The sequence below is a fragment of the Cryptotermes secundus genome, unplaced genomic scaffold, assembly GCF_002891405.2.
Source record: "Cryptotermes secundus unplaced genomic scaffold, Csec_1.0 scaffold1406, whole genome shotgun sequence".
In the NCBI taxonomy this organism is placed as follows: Eukaryota; Metazoa; Arthropoda; class Insecta; order Blattodea; family Kalotermitidae; genus Cryptotermes; species Cryptotermes secundus.
The window spans coordinates 414,958-436,008 of record NW_019721015.1 but is presented as its reverse complement, the minus strand read 5'-3'; the positions used below and the strand labels follow the sequence as shown (position 1 = coordinate 436,008).

Below are 21,051 nucleotides of genomic sequence, written 5' to 3'. Positions count from 1 at the left end.
TATAGTGTAAATAGGCCTTTACACCTTTCCAATCTGCTTTAAATAAAAACAGGACGATGTATAATGTTAATGTACAATTGTCACAAACTTTTACTTTCAAATCATCTTTCGGAATGATATGAGAAATTGATCTGTGGTCATGATCGTTCACGGTTGCGTATTGACAGGTACAGACTACGCTGCCCTCTATCCATTACAGTACTGAATTACCGTTTGGAGCGGGTTCGGAGTATAGATTTGAAAGGACAAACGTGCCTGAAGATTTACTGCAAATTTAAATTACCCCTTACTGCGAGATGCGCACTGAATTTCAAATAGGCGGAAAGATGGTATATCATTATAATGGGATTAGTGTCTAACTGAAATAAGATATTCGTTTTTTTACTTTACCACACCGTTTTCTGCAGAAAAAGAAAGCATGGATAATGAAACAATATCTAATTCTTTACCTGAAAGTGAAATTCCACCAAACACAGTGTAAGCCAACAGAAGTTTTATTACTTTATTCTGAACATGACAGCCACAGAATGCAAAATGCAGAACAGTATCTGCTCTGCCATGCTCTGAGCCATGGGCAGCAAAATCTTGGAATACATACAAACAGATTTATGTATACAGTTAAAGTTCATGATGCAATCATAAAGCTTACAGAAGGATGTTTTTAGTTCTGTTAGTACATTTCAATAACCTGTTGGATTAAATTTGGAGTTTATCTTCCTAAAAAAATAGTAATATAATGCAAATATCTCCAGTGTTGATCTGACTTTGCATTCCACTTTTTGCGGTCTGTATGCAATGACAGTTACTGTCCACTCATCTTTTCTCTGTTGTACATCACTACATGTTTTGGACCAACCAGCCATCATCAGGTGTACAGGTTGTTGTTACGAAGAAATCTGCTGCTCACTGTAACACTGTTCTGTTTTTCATTTGGACTAATTCTAGGTTATGTTGGTTAACAGCCTCTTGCCATGTTTGCCTTATCTGTAATATGTTATGGGTTATATTAGAGTTTTATTTTAAGGTACATATTTAAGCATAATTAGACTCTGCATACCTGATGTTACTTACGGTTTTGTTAGATTGTTCATTTATCTTTGGTTAATATCACATCCAGTGTTTGTTGCTGGGAAAGATGGTACCAGCACATTTATCAGTTTTCCAAAGACCTTACTGGTTGCTGTCTTTCATGTATTTTCATTACTTCTATATGAGAATAAACTGACTTAAATCATCTTTACACATTTTTCACTTAATACCAGGTTCTGTAACATATCTACAATATCTATTTAGATGGCCGTGCCATAGCTCAAGCAGTTAGTCGCTGGCTTCCCACCGCGGTGTCCCGGGTTCGATCCCGGGTCTGGTCAAGTGGGATTTGTGGTGGACAAAGTGGCACTGGGGCAGATTTTCTCTGAATACTTCGGTTTCCCCTGCCAATCTTCATTCCATCAATTGCTCAACAATCACCCTCACCTATCATCTGGGGCTGGTACAATAGGCCAGAAGTGGCGACAGCACAAGGGACTTAGTCCCGCACCACTAGCAATAAAAAAAATAATATCTATTTAGATCTTGACTCTGATAAATGCCAGCTGTCAAGTTTTCAAATATGAAATAACTCCCCTTCATGTGTACAGTGAGATCCAGGACAGAGGAAAATCAGGGAAGTAATGTTATATGATATCCATCCCAAGAAGATGAACAGGGAAGATAGTTTCTCCTTGAACAGCTCATGAAGCCTGAAGGAAGGAAAGAAGGTTCTCTCTGAGGACAGACTTAACTTACCTTCCCTCTGAAGACTCCGGCAAGAGCTTTGCATAGCTAAGGGCCTTCATCTTCTCCATGCCTGGCTTCTGAGTGGCCATTCCTCACCGTGGTTTAATCCTCTTCCCTACAATCCCATTTTGACTCATCTCTACTCTGATAATGGGAGGCAGCAAACCCCAATGCTCTGGGCTGAAGAAGCTGAAATGCATATGAAATTTAAGCTTTATATAACAGTATAAATTTATGTTGGATCTGAGGTTCTCATGGCAGTGACTGTGAAGAGTACCGTCTCCTGCGATGTGATGTTATGCAGCCTGGTGGAAGTCTACAGCTACTGCTTCCATCTTCAGAATCAAAGAGTAAGCCAAGCAACTAACCAGCAGAAGGAAATAGCTCTTTGCTTGGTTTACTCTTCAACCCTGAAAATGGAGACAGTATGGTCCACTGAACTGTTTCTGAACTTCTTTCAGACTATGAAGAAAGCAGTCTTCTGGGATTTGGCACTGTGTATATGTGGTGTTAACCGACGTTCCTCCAAAATGACGGTTAATACCACATATACACGGTGCCAAATCCCGGAAGACTGCTTTCTTCATAGTCACCGCCGTGAAAGCCTCAAATCTTTCTTTCAGACTACATTGTATCATGTCCCAGGAGACAGTAATCTTCACTGTAAATTTAGAGTTTAGTCTTCCAAGTAATGACATATCATCACATAGGTCATTATTACAAATACACACACATACACAGGATGAGCGCAGATGATCTTTATAATTTTGGAAATTTTAGACATTAAACTACAATTGTCAAAGGTTATTTGACAACTTGGGGCTCTTCAATATGTGCACAATTGGTAAATCTATACACAACAAGATAGTGTTCCAGTTTCATAAGTATCTTTTGCAGCAGAGGCAGCTTCCCCTTTACATAAACAACCTATCTCATGGAACTGTTTGTAAAATGCATAAATGGATGGCTTAGAAGGTGGATCCACACAAAATTGTGTTTGGTAGTGCAACTGCACTTGTTTCACACATTTGGTTATGTTAACCAATAGAACACACTTCACTCTTTTGGACTTGTTGCCATTTTCCTGATTGCAGTGCCTCTAGTGGAAAATCTTTGTAACTGCACATGCACACTTTGATTCAAAACTTCAACAGTTTTAGTCTAATGTCAGAAAGTTCAGATATACTATCTTGTCTGATTGTTTCACAGTAAATTTCTCAATATTTGTGGTTTTTGCAACAAACAGTACATATGTATGTACATAGAGTTAATTGCAAATATTGTTTGTGTGTCTTTTTGTGTGTGTGTGGATGCGTGCATGCATCTGCGATGTTATTAAGATACAATCTTTGCATTTATATGTGCAACATGAAAAGTACCCAGTGTACCCAGACATTGAGGTTAGCTCTCTCTCTAAGGGACCCAGTTGAGTAGAAGCCTCCTCACCCTTTCACCTAACGACAGAAACAGGTCTAGTTTCCTGAACCTTGTATTCTTTCAAAATCTGATGGACAAGTTGCAGAAGCTCAGTAATCCTATCTGTAATTTACCATTGACAGAATCCTTGAGAACTGAACAAATCTATGAAGCACACTTTCAGGTTTATAAACTGAATGGTGTACCACTGCCCCCTGAGTTAACATTTTGGGATTAGACATGTGACAGAAGCAATCCCCTTTTTGCTAACCACAATATGTAAATGTGTCTTATGACATATTTTGAAGAACATGGCATTAAATTGTATGTAACCAGTGATGATGCTGTGTGCCATCTTGTAACGAGTGAAGTAATTTCTTGCAGAAAACATCATAATTATTTAACTTTAAATAATAAAAAGTAATATTTACTGTCTGCATTCTGCAGGTTATTGTCAGCCTTAAGAAAGAAACTCCAAGACCCAGCAGTCCCACGTTTAACTTGGCAACTTTCATCATGTCCTACCAAAGGAGAAAGTGACAATTCAGGATATGACAGTGACTCAAGTGCCACATTCTGTTCTGCTCTTGAGCCTGTGAGTGACAAGGGACTTGACACTATTACCCATACATCAGAACATCAGGCAATCCATAATGATCAGAATAAAGAACAAGCCAGTTCACTTATGGAAACAGACACACAGGAGATGGATAGTGATCATATGATTTTTAATACAACAGAAAACAATTATGATAATCTCATAAAAGTGGATGATAACAAAGGTTCCTTTCCTAATTCTCCAATATTTCATGACATGAGTGCAGACTGGAGCCATTTAATTAACTCAATTCTTAGTAATAACAGTACAGACAATAATTTTATGACAACTGCAGATACAGAAAATTGTCAAGATATTCCTGTCAATACAAACAGAGAAGCTGTTGTTGCAAGTAACCTCACAGCTGATGATGCGCTGTCACTCTGCGGTGTGCAAGTGAATTCAGCAGAAACTCACTCGGACAGCACAGCCATTATAGCAGATTCAGTGGCCTTGTCTGCTGATATATTTGCAAATTCTAGTTTTATCATGGAACCCAAAGACTGTGGATCCAAGAACAGCCTTGTTGCTAATGAAAAAGATGGAGTTACAGTCAAAAGCATACAACCACAAACAGACGATGAAATTGTGGAAATTGGAAAGACACTGTTTCAGACTCTGAATATTGTGTCAACAGACAGCACAAGTGCATCCTCGTCTGCCTCAACAAACAGTGGTAAAGATAAAACGAAAATGTACAACATACACAAATTTCAGAATCTTGCCTCTGTTCATAGAGAAAGGATAGATCAGATGGGCAAGAAGCTCAGAGGCAGAAATAGATTTCATGGGAAGGAGGCAGATTCTAATGCCAAAAGACAAGGACAAGGCAAGTTCTCAAGCATGGAAAAGCTTCACAGTGGTCATCAAAAGAAAACAGCTAATCAAAGAAAGTCTGAATCAAAAGCAAACAGTCCCCACAACAGGAACAAGAGATTCAGAAAACAAAGAGGTAAGGCTACAGTTAACACCAGAAATAAAACAAGTCAACCTTAGCATTTAATGTCCAGTTCTATGCAAGAGTATGACCATTGGATTGCCACTTTCTGGACTCTGTGTAGTAAAGTACAGTGTTGCTATCACTTGGCTTCCTATTGGTGTAATATGATTGCACTCTTATGTGATTTGTATGCATTTTTTGCATGAAATTTATAAAACAAATGTATATTGGGAAGGTCACATCATCAGCCCTCATTCCACAGTTTTCATCTCCAGAGCTGTCAGCACATTTCAAATAAATTTTATATTGGGAATCTAAACTAAAACTTTTCCATGTTAGGTGGGTCCCTTGTCACCATGGTATGGTGCATCCTTGGGTTGCAGATGGAGGAGACACCTCCAGGTATGGAGGGTAGCTGCAAAAATATCCGAACAAGCAGACATGGACAGCCAACAAGGGGTGGTCCTCCAGCTTGGGCATGGGGCTAACATCTCCTTGCCATATAAAAAAGCTTGTTACAAAAATTTGCAAGAAGCCTCAGACCTGAATGGATTCCTTGGATAAACAACTATAGCAAAAGAAAATGGATATGAGATTTGGTACTTGGAATGTTAGAAGTATGTATAGGGCAGTGGTAGAAGATATCTTAAAATATAGGGTAGATTTAGTGGGAGTACAGGAGGTCAGATGGGTTTGAGGTGGCACTGAATCAGCAGGCAAATATACATTTATCTATGGAAATGGGAATGAAAATCATGAATTAGGTAAGGTTTTTTCATACATAAGAGAATCGTATCAGCAGTCAAGAGGGTAGAGTTCATTAGTGATAAGAAGTTATACATAATACTAAGAGGTTGCTGGTGTTATATCATCATTCAGAATGTTCATGCCCCAACAGAAGATAAAATTGATGACATGAAGTATAGGGTCTGCAAAGAACTAGAACATGTATTTAATAAATTCCCAAAGTACCATACGAAAATTCTATTAGGAGATTTCAATGCCAAAATAGGGAGGGAAGATATTTTCAAACCAACAATTGGGAATGGGAGTTTGCACAAAATTAGTAACGATAATGGAGTTAGAGTAGCAAACTTTGCCACATAAAAAAATCTTATGGTCAAAAGTACAATGTTCCCACATCGTAACATTCATAAATTTACTTGGACATCTTCTGGTGGGAAGACACACAATCAAATCGACCATATTTTGATAGATAGGAGATGGCACCCAAGTATACTTGATGTCCAATCATTCAGGGCAGCAGATTGTGATACTGACCACTACCTCGTTGTGGCAAAGGTTAGGGAAAGACTGGCAGTGAGCAAAAAAACACACAGTTGTTCATATGAAGTGGTTCAATCTCAATAAATCAATCGAGGGAGGGTAAAGAGAAGTATCATGTTGAAATCTCAAATAGGATGCTCAAAATTATTAGACCAAAGAAAACAAGCCAAATTGCAATGCTTACAGGACCCAAGCAAAATAAATGGGGATAATCTGAACAATATAAAGAGTGAATCCTGCAGGCATTTCAGGAATAAAAAGAGGGAATATCTGAAAGACAAAATTGATGAGTTTGCAATGAATAGTAAGAACAAGAACATTAGAGACATGCATAAAGCAATAAATTACTTTAAGAGGGGTTACCAACCTAGAAGTAACTTAGTGAAGGATGAAAATGGTGATCTGCTTGCAAATTCCCACAACATTTTGAATAGGTTGAAGAACTACTTATCGGTTATTGAATGTACATAGGGTCAGTGATGTTAGGCAGATAGAAATGCATAAAGCTGCACCATTAGTACCTGATCCTGGCCGTTTTGAGGTTGAAATTGCTATTGTAAAATTTAGAATGTATAAATCGCCAGGTAGTGATCAAATTCCGGCAGAACTCATTCAAGCAGGAGGTGAAATATTATGTTCTAAGATCTGTAATCTAATTGATTCTATTTGGCATAAGTAAGAATTGCCTGATCAGTGGAAGGAATCTATTATTGTACCACTTCACAAGAAGGGTGATAAAACTGACTGTAATAATTATTGTGGGATATCACTACTATAAACTTCATACAAAATTCTATCCAATATTCTTCTCTCAACGACAAGTCCATACATAGATGAAAATTTTGGATCATCAGTGTGGGTCAAATCATAACAGATCAACCAGTGATCAGATTTTTTTCGTTCATCAGATATTGGAGAAAAAATGGGAGTACCTTGTGACAGTACATGAGCTATTCATAGACTTCAAGAAAGCTTATGATTCAGTTAGGATGGAAGTGTTGTACAATATTCTGATAGAGTTTGGGATATCCATGAAACTATTAAGTCTGATTACAATGTGTTTAAATGAAATATATGGTANACAGTTTTCATCTCCAGAGCTGTCAGCACATTTCAAATAAATTTTATATTGGGAATCTAAACTAAAACTTTTCCATGTTAGGTGGGTCCCTTGTCACCATGGTATGGTGCATCCTTGGGTTGCAGATGGAGGAGACACCTCCAGGTATGGAGGGTAGCTGCAAAAATATCCGAACAAGCAGACATGGACAGCCAACAAGGGGTGGTCCTCCAGCTTGGGCATGGGGCTAACATCTCCTTGCCATATAAAAAAGCTTGTTACAAAAATTTGCAAGAAGCCTCAGACCTGAATGGATTCCTTGGATAAACAACTATAGCAAAAGAAAATGGATATGAGATTTGGTACTTGGAATGTTAGAAGTATGTATAGGGCAGTGGTAGAAGATATCTTAAAATATAGGGTAGATTTAGTGGGAGTACAGGAGGTCAGATGGGTTTGAGGTGGCACTGAATCAGCAGGCAAATATACATTTATCTATGGAAATGGGAATGAAAATCATGAATTAGGTANGATAATTTTCCTATCCAGAATGGTCTAAAACAAGGAGATGCTCTATTGACCTAGCTTTTCAACTTTGCTTTAGAATATGANTGGGAGTACAGGAGGTCAGATGGGTTTGAGGTGGCACTGAATCAGCAGGCAAATATACATTTATCTATGGAAATGGGAATGAAAATCATGAATTAGGTAAGGTTTTTTCATACATAAGAGAATCGTATCAGCAGTCAAGAGGGTAGAGTTCATTAGTGATAAGAAGTTATACATAATACTAAGAGGTTGCTGGTGTTATATCATCATTCAGAATGTTCATGCCCCAACAGAAGATAAAATTGATGACATGAAGTATAGGGTCTGCAAAGAACTAGAACATGTATTTAATAAATTCCCAAAGTACCATACGAAAATTCTATTAGGAGATTTCAATGCCAAAATAGGGAGGGAAGATATTTTCAAACCAACAATTGGGAATGGGAGTTTGCACAAAATTAGTAACGATAATGGAGTTAGAGTAGCAAACTTTGCCACATAAAAAAATCTTATGGTCAAAAGTACAATGTTCCCACATCGTAACATTCATAAATTTACTTGGACATCTTCTGGTGGGAAGACACACAATCAAATCGACCATATTTTGATAGATAGGAGATGGCACCCAAGTATACTTGATGTCCAATCATTCAGGGCAGCAGATTGTGATACTGACCACTACCTCGTTGTGGCAAAGGTTAGGGAAAGACTGGCAGTGAGCAAAAAAACACACAGTTGTTCATATGAAGTGGTTCAATCTCAATAAATCAATCGAGGGAGGGTAAAGAGAAGTATCATGTTGAAATCTCAAATAGGATGCTCAAAATTATTAGACCAAAGAAAACAAGCCAAATTGCAATGCTTACAGGACCCAAGCAAAATAAATGGGGATAATCTGAACAATATAAAGAGTGAATCCTGCAGGCATTTCAGGAATAAAAAGAGGGAATATCTGAAAGACAAAATTGATGAGTTTGCAATGAATAGTAAGAACAAGAACATTAGAGACATGCATAAAGCNATAGAGTACGAACTGTTGTGTGTAGAAAGAACAATATCAAAGACATATAAATATATATTGTTTGCACTTAGGACGGAGTTTGTATCATTTATCGTGTAGAGTGCAACAGGATGCTTAAATATAATCATGATAAAGATAGCTAACAGATGCTGCAAATATGTGACAATGTTAAAATATTTTGGAACAACAGTAACAAATCAAAACCTTATTCAGGAGGAAATTAAGAGGAGATTGAATTCGGGTAATGCTTCCTACCATTCAGTACAGATCATCTTTTTGTCTTCTCGTCCACTGCCTAGAAACATAAAAATTAGAATATACAGAACCATAATTTTGCCCGTGGCTTTTTATGGGTGTGCAACTTGGTCTCTGACATTAAGGGGGGAACATAGTTTGAGGGTGTTTGAGAACATGGTGCTGAGGGGAATATTTGTATCAAAGAGAGATGAAGTGACAGGAGTTTGGAGAATGCATAATGAGGAACTTCATAACTTGTACTCTTCTCCAAGTATAATTAGAATGATCAAGTCAAGGAGGATGAGATGGACAAGGCATGTGGCATGAATGGGGGAGAGGAGGAATGCATATAGGATATTGGTGGGAAAGCCAGAAGGAAGGAGACCACTGGGAAGACCAAGACATAGGTGAGTGGAATGTATTAAAATAGATCTTAGAGAGATAGGATGGGATGGATTGGATTGATCTGGCTCAGGATAGGGCCCAGCGGAGGGTTCTTGTGAACACGGTAATGAACCTTTGGGTTCCATAAAATGCTGGGAAGTTCTTGAGTAGCTGCACAATTGGCAGCTTCTCAAGGAGGGCTCAGCTCCATGAGTAACTGAACTAAAATTTGTAAGTTAAATTTCAGTTTAGCAGAGTTCTGTCTTTTTGAATGTCACTTTACTTTACTTGACCAAACTATATGGCCTTATAGTAGGAGCTGCAATAATGTAGTCGGTATAGCAACTGGCTATGGGCTGGATGACAGAGGGGTTGGAGTTTGAGTCCTGGTACGGTCAAGAATTTTCTCTTCTCCATGTCACCCAGACCTCCTCTGGGGCCCACCCAGCCTCCAGCCGAATGGGTACCTGAGGTCTATCCCCAGGGGTAAAGCGGCAGGGGCGTAGAGCTGACCACTCACCTCCAACTAGTGCTGAGGTCAAGAAAATGTGGACCTATACATTCACTTCCCATACGCCTTCATGGCATAGTGCTCAATTAGTTAAGCACAGGGACAACTTTACCTTTAGCTATAAGGCATTATTTTCCAGAAGACAGCACTCCCCATCATCACTGCTGTGAGAACCTCAAATCAAAATTTCACTTCCACTTATTAGTCACTCTTAAGGAAGTTGTTCTGTAAGAAGAAACAGAGAAAACTGATCCACCAGAATGAAGGAGAGAATGATAACATCAAGATAGCTAATGGGTCCTTTGAGAATGTGATTTTCAGATGTTTGGGAATGACCTTGACAAATGGAAGTTATAACAAAAAATTATAAAATTAAATCTGGGAAATGTTTGCCGTCATTCAGTTTTGAATTTTCTGTCTTCCTGCCTGCTATCTATAAAATCTATAAATGTAAAGATTAAAATATTAAAAAAAATAATTTTACCTGTAGTTTTGTCTGGGTGTATCAGGTTGTTATATTAAGGGAAGAACATAGGCTTAGGGTGTTTGAGAACAGAGAGCTGAGGAGAATACTTGGCCTTAACAGAGAGGAAGTAACAGGAGACAGAAGAAAATGGCAAAATGTAGAGCTTCATAATTTGTACTCTTCACCTAACATTTTTAGGGTGATCAAATCAAGGGGAATGAGATGGGTGGGGTATGCAAGAGATGAGAAATGCATACATAGTTTGGTCAAAAATTCTGAAGGAAAGAGACCACTTGGAACACTAAGGCATAGATTGGAGGATGATATTAAAATGGATCTCAAAGAAATAGGGTGGAGGGTAGGACTAGATTCAGTTGGCTCACAATAGGAACCAGTGATAGGACCTTGTGAGGATGATAACGAACCTTCAACAACAAACCAAAGGATGGAAGTGGCAGAGTATGAAGGTGATCATTCACCTACTTCCATAGTACACTCACAGTGACCGTTAAGTAGATATACACATAAATACAGACAAGGCAGATGGTGGAAAACGTGGAAAACCATGTTCAAAACAGGCTGACAGTTGCAAAATAGGTGGTCAGCATTTTATTGTTATCAGCCTGCATGTCTTTATGCACTTCGTTGTCATTTTTAATGAAGTATAGTTTATATGGGGGTTTAGCCACAGGGTCAGGGTAACCTTACAGTATCTTTGGTTACAGAAGAGGAAAAGTACCAAATTTGTGCACGTGGAGGACCCCGTATAACAAGGATGCAAACAGGATCCCTGCCTGCTGCTTCTCCTAGCGGTACTGCTTCCACAGAGAGCAACACACTTTCTAGGAGACCACGTTCACTGGTAATTAGAGAAAATTATATGTACCATTCTGTCTCTCTGAGCAATTTTACCCATGTATAATGAGCCTGCTCAAGCCTTAAAATCACTTCCCAGAATATCTGCATTGTCATTGTGATATGGTCAAGATGGGTGGTGATGGAAAACAGAAACATTTACGCCATAGGGAGGATGTGAACCCACAGACCCATTGTCTGTTCAGTATAGAACTATGCATACCCTGAAGTGTATGGTGAATCCGAATTGGTATGTACCAACAAGAAAAGAAATTACAAGTGCCAGAAAACAAATTTCTAACAAAAAATGTATTTCTGCTTCTCTTATTCCTTTAAAGCACAGTGATTACTAAATTAATCACCTGCTTTGACATTAGAAATATCAACATTTTGTTCACACAACGCATTTATGTCCCACATATGATTCTCCAACAAATAATGATTATTTTCCTAACAGCATTAAGTGATCAGGGTGTGTAATTGACACATGCTGTTTTGTGTTTTGTAAAAGGTGAATTTTCAAATCTTATGTACATGAACTTAATCTTTATAGGGTTAACATGTCCTTCAGTCATTCCCACCCATCAACATTCCTCAAAATTGTGATTTCCCTTACTTCAAGTTTCTCTTTACACATATGTTAACCCAGGTTCAAACTATGATTTCTATCTCTTCTCTGTTCAATATTACATTCTTTTCATAACATATTCTTTCATCTTTATTATCAGCATCCTGTTGTGCAATACAGTGTGTGATTTTTTTTGGCCATCAACTCAACTAATTTTTTCAAACAAAACCAATCCCATCTTGGATTGGTTTTGTTAGGGTGGGGAAAAATTACTGTCTCGACAGCCCAAAAAACATATATTCTTACATATTTATCCGTTGACTTCATTTTTACCACTGCCTTTTCCATTTCAATACATAAGAAATTCATTCATTTCAGTTTCACTGTCCAGACACACACACACACACATGCACACAGTATGGGACCCTGTATTCAGAATCCCAAAATGTGGAAGGTCCTCCTCCCATTTTTTAAACTGGTGGATACAGGAGCCACAGTAGTGTAAAAGATGAATTATAAAGAGGTGAGAAGGCATGGGCAATGTATCCTGAGAAATTTTGTTTGCTAGTTGACATAGGTTGTGGACTGATCCAGAAAACCTTTGTTCCCAGGTTTTTCCAGATAATGGTTCCCATACTGTATATATTGTACTCCTATATATGCTGTGGTCTGTTGCTATTCTCAGAGTTACAATATTACTCTTCTTCATACCAAAATCTTTCACTTTTGTAGCCCATTCTTTTCATTTTGCTTCAAAATCACACAACTTGAGAATGAACTGCCTGAAATGCAATCAATATTATCTGTAAACATCCCAACAACATGTACTGAATTTAGTTGTTCTGTTATTTGCAGAATATGAAATCTCGTATACGGAACCGAATGTCAGATATCCATCAGGAGGTACGGGCATGGTTATGTGGCTGGGGACCACCTCTGGATGAAGCCCAGGCCCATAAGCTAATAGCTGAAGTGCAAGGAATCCAAAAGAATATTTTATCACCATCACAGTTTGGTGAATGTGGAAATTTGAAGGTATGTTCAGACACAGTCATGGTACCGGGTTTAAGACCTGTGCAAGTGAAGTTTTAGTTCAAATTATCAGATTTATCAAGATTGTTTTGTTATACAGTGGAACTGCCATTTAATATTCTTTGATTTGAGGGTTTCCCTATTTTAACATTCACAATCAGTGATTCCAAGTCAGTAATCTCAGCACTAAATCTCCTCCATTCAAATTTTCCTAAGTTTACTGTTCCAAAATTCACTGATCCCAGAAGAAACATTAAAAGGGGGTTTCACTCTATATTGTATAGGGAGGATATTTCGGAGGATGCAAGAAGTTCCACTCCATGATGTAAGAGTTGGTGCTTGGTACACCCTGAGTGTGAGGAGTATTATGGATCCTGTATTTTATGCAGACCCTAGATTCTGAGATATATGTGAGGCAGACAGTGAAAATGGAACAATGGCCTTCTCACTGTGATGCTGATCTGTTTACACTTCCTGCTGTCATCAAATATACACTCACTGTTTTTGAAAGGTGTGTTATCTGTGTTCCACTGTAATCACACAGTGTCCTCAAGGGTTATAATATGTATAACAGTGGATCATAGAAAGGTTCTGTATGGAAATCACTGTTAAAAATCAGAACTGCCACATTTTCTCACTGAATTTTCATTGGAGATTTCATTGGCGTAATACTGTAACTTGAAACAACAACAATATGCATTTATGCTATAAATGACATATTGAATCATACTGAACTGTATACCAGGTTGTAACCACAGAAGGCATAAAGAGAGAGAGAGAGAGACTGCAGTCTCTGTGAGAATTATGTGAGAAATGTTAACATTTTAACCAGTATACTATGAGGGTGGTTCGAGGTTGACCTGAACTTTATTCTTTTACAAAACGAATATACTTGCCACAGGCACAACACACTCATTTCTTTTCAAGATATTCTCCCTTTACACTATCACATTTTTTCATTGTCCTGACAAGTGGTGCCAGCATGAAAGGTTTAGCCCTGACTGCGTGACACTGCATTTGAATTCATCATCAGTTTGAAATTGCTGTCCTCATAAGTTCACCTTCACTGGCCTGATTGTTGCCAGTGGTGCCTTCATCAAATATGTCATATGTGGATGCAGTAGGATGAAATCTCACAATTTCCCAGGTCTTTTCTTCCAAGTCACGTAGCACATATTATGGCAAAGCTGGTTACTGTAATACTATGCATTAATTTCTATACGGTGTGAAAGAAAATTAATGTGAATCACTTCTGCTGAGTCCTAAACCACACTTGCCATGATCTTGCCAGCTGACAACCGTGGCTTGAATTTTTTGGGTGGTGATTCCTTCTGACACCATCCCATGTTGGACCACTTTGGCTCTGATGTGAAGTAGTGCACCCATGTATCGTTACAGGCCACTGTTCACTCTAGGAATGTTTCCCTCCAGTTCAAACTTGGGCCAGTGTGCAGCAGACATAGCAACATGATGCACCTTCTGATTGAATTCCAACATATTTTGGACCCAGTTTGCATGCACTAACTTGAATGATAAGTGTTCATGGATAACTGTTTCAACACTTCCAATACTTATGCCACTGTTGGATGCAATATCTTGTACAGCAGTTGGCTGAATGTGAGCATGCAGTAGGTTCAAGACTTCTTTATGGCCATTAAACTTACTGTACCAATCACAGACACCTGCCTGTGGCAGGGTCTCCTCCCCATACTCTGCAGTTAACTTATGCAGACTTTCTTAAGGTTTCACACTCTTTCACTAGAACTTTGGTTACACAGTGCTGTTCTACACTAGGAGTGACAACATCTGACGCCATCTTCTACTAGCTTTAATGCACAGGTGTGTGGCCACCTGCCAGGCAGTGAGTGCATTGTTGACACCAGCTGTCCCCTGGCGTCCATGTCTTGAGGGGAAAAATGAAGTCCAGGTTAACCTTGAACGACCCTAGTGCAATACAAGAACCAGAAATAACAAATTTGTTTCCTTTGTTAACAGCAACATGAAGTAGAAGAGATTTCTCAAGTCTGTGAAAAATTGCTGCTTCAACTGCAGTCAGCTTTAACAGAGTCCAGCATGCAGAAGCAGGGAACTACAGACTTGTAAGTATGAAGCATGAAGCTCCATGAACTTAGTTAACCCATTGTGCAGCAACTGTGTCAGGTAATGGCAATCTATACTTGGCCAAAATGTCTGTTGCCTGTAATAGTTTCCACTTGTCCATGGCATTATTTTCAACTTTTCTGTCAGAGATGGCAGGGAGATAGCCATTATGTATCGTACTCGTAGCAAGCTGGCTAGAGCCATTCAAAAGTATTCTGGCAACGGTAGGATTAGAGTTGTGGTTACAAAAGTAACATGTGCTAGGGAGAGTTTTGAAGAAAACTGGAGTCAAAGTAGATAATGTGAATGATTACTTCATCTTTTATCACTACTGCCTACACAATTGAACAACAAAATATAAAATTATCATGTTTACAGTGTAAATGAATTGTCCACATACACCTATCATGTGGTATCAGGCATTAATTTCCAGCGAACTATATGAATGGGGGCACATGGTAGCATAGTTCGTTGAGGCATTGTGCTACAAGCCAGAAGGTTGCAAGTTCGATTCCCAGTGAGGTCACTGGACTTTTCAATTGGTCTAATCCTTCCAGCCACACTATGGTCCTGGGGTCAACTCAGCCTCTAACACAAATCTTCATAGGAGGTAAAGAGTGACCAGCACATAAGGCTGACCACCTCACCGCCATCTGTGAGCTGATTGTCTAGAAAATGCGGGAGCCTCAGTATCTCATAACCCTATGGGCCTCCACGACTTGTTACAGGGAGAGATTTATCTTTTTTACCTTACCTGTATGTACAGTCAAGTGCTGTCCTTTCAGTGTTAAAGTTGTTTTGTAAGTCTGTGCTTACAAGGGACAAGTGCACTTTCTCAGAATATGCTGATATGCACTTAATTCTCAGCAAAGCCTGTGGTAATGGTGCAGCATCCGTAACATTGTATGTGGAGAGGTATCCTCACTGTAGACTTGTGAATCAAAGCACATTTCACAAACTGTCACCCTTCTACAGTAGACCACGGAAGTAGTGAACAAAGTTGATGTAGAATAACACATACTGAGATACATGTATGAGAATTCCCATACCCATGTTCATTGAATACAAGCTGCTGAACGTACGGCAAACATGGCAGTGTGGCAGGTTCTCCATGAACAGTTGCTGTACCCATACCATTTGCAATGGGTACAAGCTCTATGTCCGCTTGACTTTCACCGATGCCAAGAATTTTGCTAGTGGTTCCTTCAACTATGTCGAAAAGATCCCCTCTTTGGCAGCTGTGTACTCTTTACTGACAAAGAACGCTTTACAAGGAACAGCACACTAAATTTCCACAATGGGCATATTCAGAGTGATGTAAACCAACACAGTTCAATTCACTCGAAAACAGGTGTTCTCATAAAATGTTTGGGCTGGTATTGCTGGGGACAGTTTCAGGGGCCCATACTATACTCCAGTTTCCTTTAGAAGTGTCCCTAGCATATGTTACTTTTGTAACCACAGTTCTCATCCCATGGCTGCCATAACACCTTTGAATGGCTCTAGTTCGTTACTAAAGCCCTTCCAGACCTATCAGAGCCACTGACATTCTTATTACATAAATAATGAATAAAGAAATTTCTCAAAAATCACCGTATTAAAACCAGCACTTTTTCCCCTAAATAGTTTTCTGATGCTTCCATGTTCAGTTTTAGCACCAGGGTCAAAATATATAATGGACAATCTGATGAGTGATTTTGAACAATTTGCCAGTTCACATTTCTGGCTTGTATCTGGGAGGTAATTGGTTTGAATATTGGCCAGGAAAGCAACTATATTTATTGATGAGGTTTTGCGTGGTTTCTGTAAGGCCCTCCAGGCAAATTCTTGGATAACGGAAGTACAAGATGATGACCTCAACCCCTCTACCAGAATGTGAGGATCATCCTCTCTACTTTCATGTTGGTAGTGGGATGTCTTCAGCCTCCCTTCAGACAGCTGTGGCACATACCTTCCTGCTGCCACACATCAATACAGCTTCACATGTGAGGCCTTGCCTTTATACATACTCATTCTGACATTTACTTTCAACAGGAACTTGGAATGTGAAGGTCACTGCTGCTATTCGGATGTGGAAACTGATGCCAGTGACGAGAGGTTCAGCCAAGTTAGTGATTATTCTGAAATACTTGGGTCAGAAAAAGTCTCTTCTGCAGCTTTACCCATGACACAACATAGAATATGCTCTGAAACTGTTAGTGAAAATCTAACTTCTGAACCATCAGACACAGCCATAGCATTTCATGCATTACATACAAGTGGGGACACTTGTTGTGAAGGTGCAAATACCAGTTGCAAAACAACTCAACAAATGCTGGCACATTTATCATGTACAGCTAAACAGAATGAAACTAGAATCAGCACTGCTACAAAGCGGGTTAATTTTGCACCTTCAACACGAGACCCACGTTTACAATCACTGTCATATGGCAATCACTTGGTCAAAACCAAAACGAGTCTTACCAGTTACATATGTGAAACTGATACACAATCAACTCACTTCTCTATTGATCCAAATCTTCAACAAGAATCTTCAGAGCAAATCACAAGACCTTTACATGATAGACTTTGTGACTCTTCAAACCAGATGCAATCCACAGATATGTTCAGCACTCAGAGCACTTCTGACTTCAGACAGAGAGAAACAGGACAGAATGTGCATTCACAACTATGGTCGAGCAAGAATATAAATGTGTTATCCAAAAGTCCAATTTGTCCAATTAACATCAATGAAAATAAAACACATGATTTACCTGATGTGACAGGCGTAATGTGTATGACCATATCAGGTACTACAAAAAAACAAGCCAAAAATTCAAGATTCAAAATGAATATGCAGGCCAGCACACAGTCACCTACTGACATGTGCTCTTCAACATTAGAGAACGTGCTGCAGGTCAACAATAGAACTGAAGGACATACAAATCAAAATGGAAGACAGAAAGAAAGTACAGCTGTCATAAAAAATTCTGATGATATTATTGCATCCAGCCTGAATGTTAGAAAAGGTGTTGATATATCTCAGAGTACCATTAAAAGTCAAACCAGACACAAAGTTGAATCAAGACTTAAATCACTGTCCAATGAGGGTAGTCAAACAACGCAAAATATATCAAAACCAACAGTTACCAGCACACACAGAAAGCAGGTGGAAAATTTGCAATCATTAAGTACACCTCAGAAGTTCAGAAGTGAACAACAGTGTTCAGAGTACTCTGGTTTAACGCAAAGCCTGATGACACAGTCAGAGGAAGAATCATTTATTTTTGGTATCAAAAGAATATGGCTACATTCTGCACCAGAATTTGTTCCGAACTGTCAGCTCCCTGAAGGGTTTTGGAGGAACAAAGCTACTCCAATTCCAGAAGATCTGTTACAAGCTTTGGAAAACTGGTAAAAAGTTAGAAATAAATAGTGCTGATCATATCAGGTATGAAAAGTAACTGCTGTATCACCAGACTGAACAGTGTTAATTACCAAAATATACTGAGCTTCTATGCTGTTGTGACAAGCAAGCATGTAAATTAATTCTTCTTGTACATTTCCTCATTTCCCACTCACAGCATGTGGCATGTGTCCATGGATGCATTGTGAGCATGCAGGGCACACTTCATGGGCAGTCCTGCTGTCCAGCCTGGCAGTAGTCATGGACACTCAGACATCAATAGTCATAAGACATCTCCTATCCATCCCTCAGCATGCAAACTGTTAAACAGCCGTCCTTATCCAACATGCTGGGTGCATAACAAGGGGACAGTGTGTATTCTCATATGAGCAATCCCTCAAAGCAGGAAACATGCATTCAACTCGCTTCAGAATTATTCATGGGACTTGAGATGCTAAGGAATGTGGCATCCTTCGCTATCTGGCAAGGTGCTCTTCTTCACTTGCCATTATTCATGTGTCACTGTATGTGTATAATTTTTCAAATCTGGAATTGTTACCAATTTCTGATACATGAAATTCAACATCTCATATATCTTCTCTATTTGAAATTCTTGATGTCACAACCTTCCACTCCCCATCTGTCCAAAACGCTTGAATCTTAACAACCATTTCTGATACCAGTGTCATGTGTGACTACACATGTGGTTTGGACTGGAAATTGGATTTACTGAACTCTCACAGGTCAAAGGTACGAGTAATTATAAGGTCACTAATTAATGCGCTCAACTTCTCACTACAGCACATGCTAAGCCTTCTCAGTTTTTCTTCACTGTATCTGTAACAGGCTTAATACTGGGATAGTGAAAATATTGTCAACACGACAATCCTTTAAAAGGTATACAAAGGGGGACCCAAAAATAATTTGTTCCTCGCTTGCTCGGAGATGACCAAAGAGAAAACCGCGTGAATGTTTGCCGCGACTTGAAGAGTGAAGTGCAGTTTTCCCTAACAGAAAGCAAAATTTCATGCACACTCTTTGTTCCTTCTGGTCGGCCATCTCACTAATCGCCAAAGGGTTGAAACAGGAACGGACACAACAGAGCACCACAGACAAACCACTTAACTCAGACTGACGCCAGCTCACTAACAGTCGCGGGAGATCCCCAGCTAACACCACCTAGGAGCACAACTCGTAACTACAAAGCATGCGCGCGCAACAGGTCGTTTCCAGTTATTTTTGGGTCCCCCCTCGTACAAATGAATGTTTACATTAAAGACATAAATCTTAAAGGCACATGTTTCGACCCTTGTTGGGTCATCATCAGGTGTAGGTTAGTGTTAAGGTACTGAACTTGTACCCAATATGGATCCATAATATGGGTTGTCTACTTACTATACAATATCACACTTGTAAGAAGACACTCAGGATTATGTACTACTTGAAAACAATCGGGCTGAGACTGGGTGAATCATTATGCATTCAGTTAAATGTCAAATTAAAGCTAAAATTAAATATTATTAAAAATAAAATGACAATATATAGGTATATATTATTTCTCAGAAGTGAAAAAGTTGTCTGTTCCCCTTATTGTTCACAAAGCACATAGAACTGTGGAGACAAATGACTTCCTAAGTATTTATACATATGATGATTGTAACACATACAAAAGTTAAAAAAGACCTGTTACATCTTCTCTGTCATGTCCACTTTCTAAGCATCTTCCTCTTCTCGGCTGATATATTATTTTTTTCAAATCCTACCAGAACTCAGTGATTATAATTTGGCTTACACTCACCCTTTTTCCAGACATGGAAACACTGCCCACTCATACTTCTGGTAATAGTTACAAATACTGAACAATCTTGTGTTGTTTTGTGAAAAGACATTCGCTTTATATTGTATGTGTTGTAATGTATTTATTGTTCATAAGTGAAAACATTAAAGTAACAATACATAATATAGAAAAAATCATTATCATTCGATGAAATATTGAAAAAGGTAGCCAAAACAAGAGAGATTAATATACCAATCAAATTGCTCAAGTAGTAGTATGATAGCCATGTTCATCAGAATCACAAGTCATGCTTTATACTGTGAAGCTGTGATGTTCAATCAACTGCACAATTTTATCAGTCACTGGAACTCATGACTAAAGTCATATGGAATTGGACGTTGTGCTGTCTGGTAGATTACCAACATTTCTGCAGGACACAGATGACTCCTCTGAATTTCTCATTCCCACAGCACTGCTGTATTAATATTCACTGTTGTGATAATTTTAAATAACTGTCCAAAATTATAGACAATTGTGTTAGCATTCCTATCTCTGGTTTGCAGTGAATCCTACCTAGTCCTTCTGGACAAATGCTGGAACAGTGGCTTAAAACAGGTCAAGGCCACCTTCTCCCACTTCTCAATTCATAATTCACAGTCATCCTGTCACATAACCTATGCAGTGGTTATAGAAACATATAATGGGACTCTAGCACAAGGTGGTATCTTTCCATACAGCAGAACTGTTCCATCACTCTTAATGTGCCCATTACCTTAGAGTCAGAATAACTGTCACACACACATGCACACACACACGCACACACACACATGAACTGTACCTCAAGAGTTAATGAATTCTACTGAACTATGATCACTATCAGTGAAGAGTAATTCAGTGACCCAAACTGTGAGCAATGATATTCTTTGTCCCTTATTCATGACCCAACAGCAAAATATGAAGTTGAAATTAAGTAAAGTGTTCCATGTTTAGTGTACTGTATAAGAGGAGGAGAGGGCTAATGTTTCCATTTGAAAAGCAATGAATTGTTACTATGAATATAATATTAAGAATTATTAATCTCTTTTG

At 38.8% G+C, this 21,051-nt stretch overlaps 1 protein-coding gene across 2 annotated transcripts; it reads left to right on the top strand.

The window, feature by feature from the left end:
* The first annotated feature begins 275 nt into the window (after positions 1–275).
* LOC111875292 lies at positions 276–19,148 on the top strand. Of its 2 annotated transcripts, none has more exons than XM_023871403.2 (6): positions 276–477; positions 3,643–4,745; positions 10,974–11,110; positions 12,527–12,706; positions 14,699–14,802; positions 16,838–19,148. In XM_023871403.2, the coding sequence occupies exons 1-6, from the start codon at positions 419–421 to the stop codon at positions 18,198–18,200; spliced, it is 2,946 nt and encodes a 981-aa protein (XP_023727171.1). In that variant the 5' UTR covers positions 276–418; the 3' UTR covers positions 18,201–19,148. The 2 variants fall into 2 exon arrangements, with proteins under 2 accessions (XP_023727171.1, XP_023727172.1); XM_023871404.2 differs by lacking the exon at positions 276–477 and adding an exon at positions 2,514–3,032.
* The last annotated feature ends 1,903 nt before the right edge of the window (positions 19,149–21,051 follow it).

Coding starts and splice junctions, on each gene's coding strand:
- LOC111875292 (XM_023871403.2), top strand. CDS start 419: ATGGATAATGAAACAATATCTAATTCTTTACCTGAAAGTGAAATTCCA. Junction 11,111..12,526: donor CTAGGAGACCACGTTCACTG/GTAATTAGAGAA, acceptor TGTTATTTGCAG/AATATGAAATCTCGTATACG. Junction 14,803..16,837: donor AAGCAGGGAACTACAGACTT/GTAAGTATGAAG, acceptor TACTTTCAACAG/GAACTTGGAATGTGAAGGTC.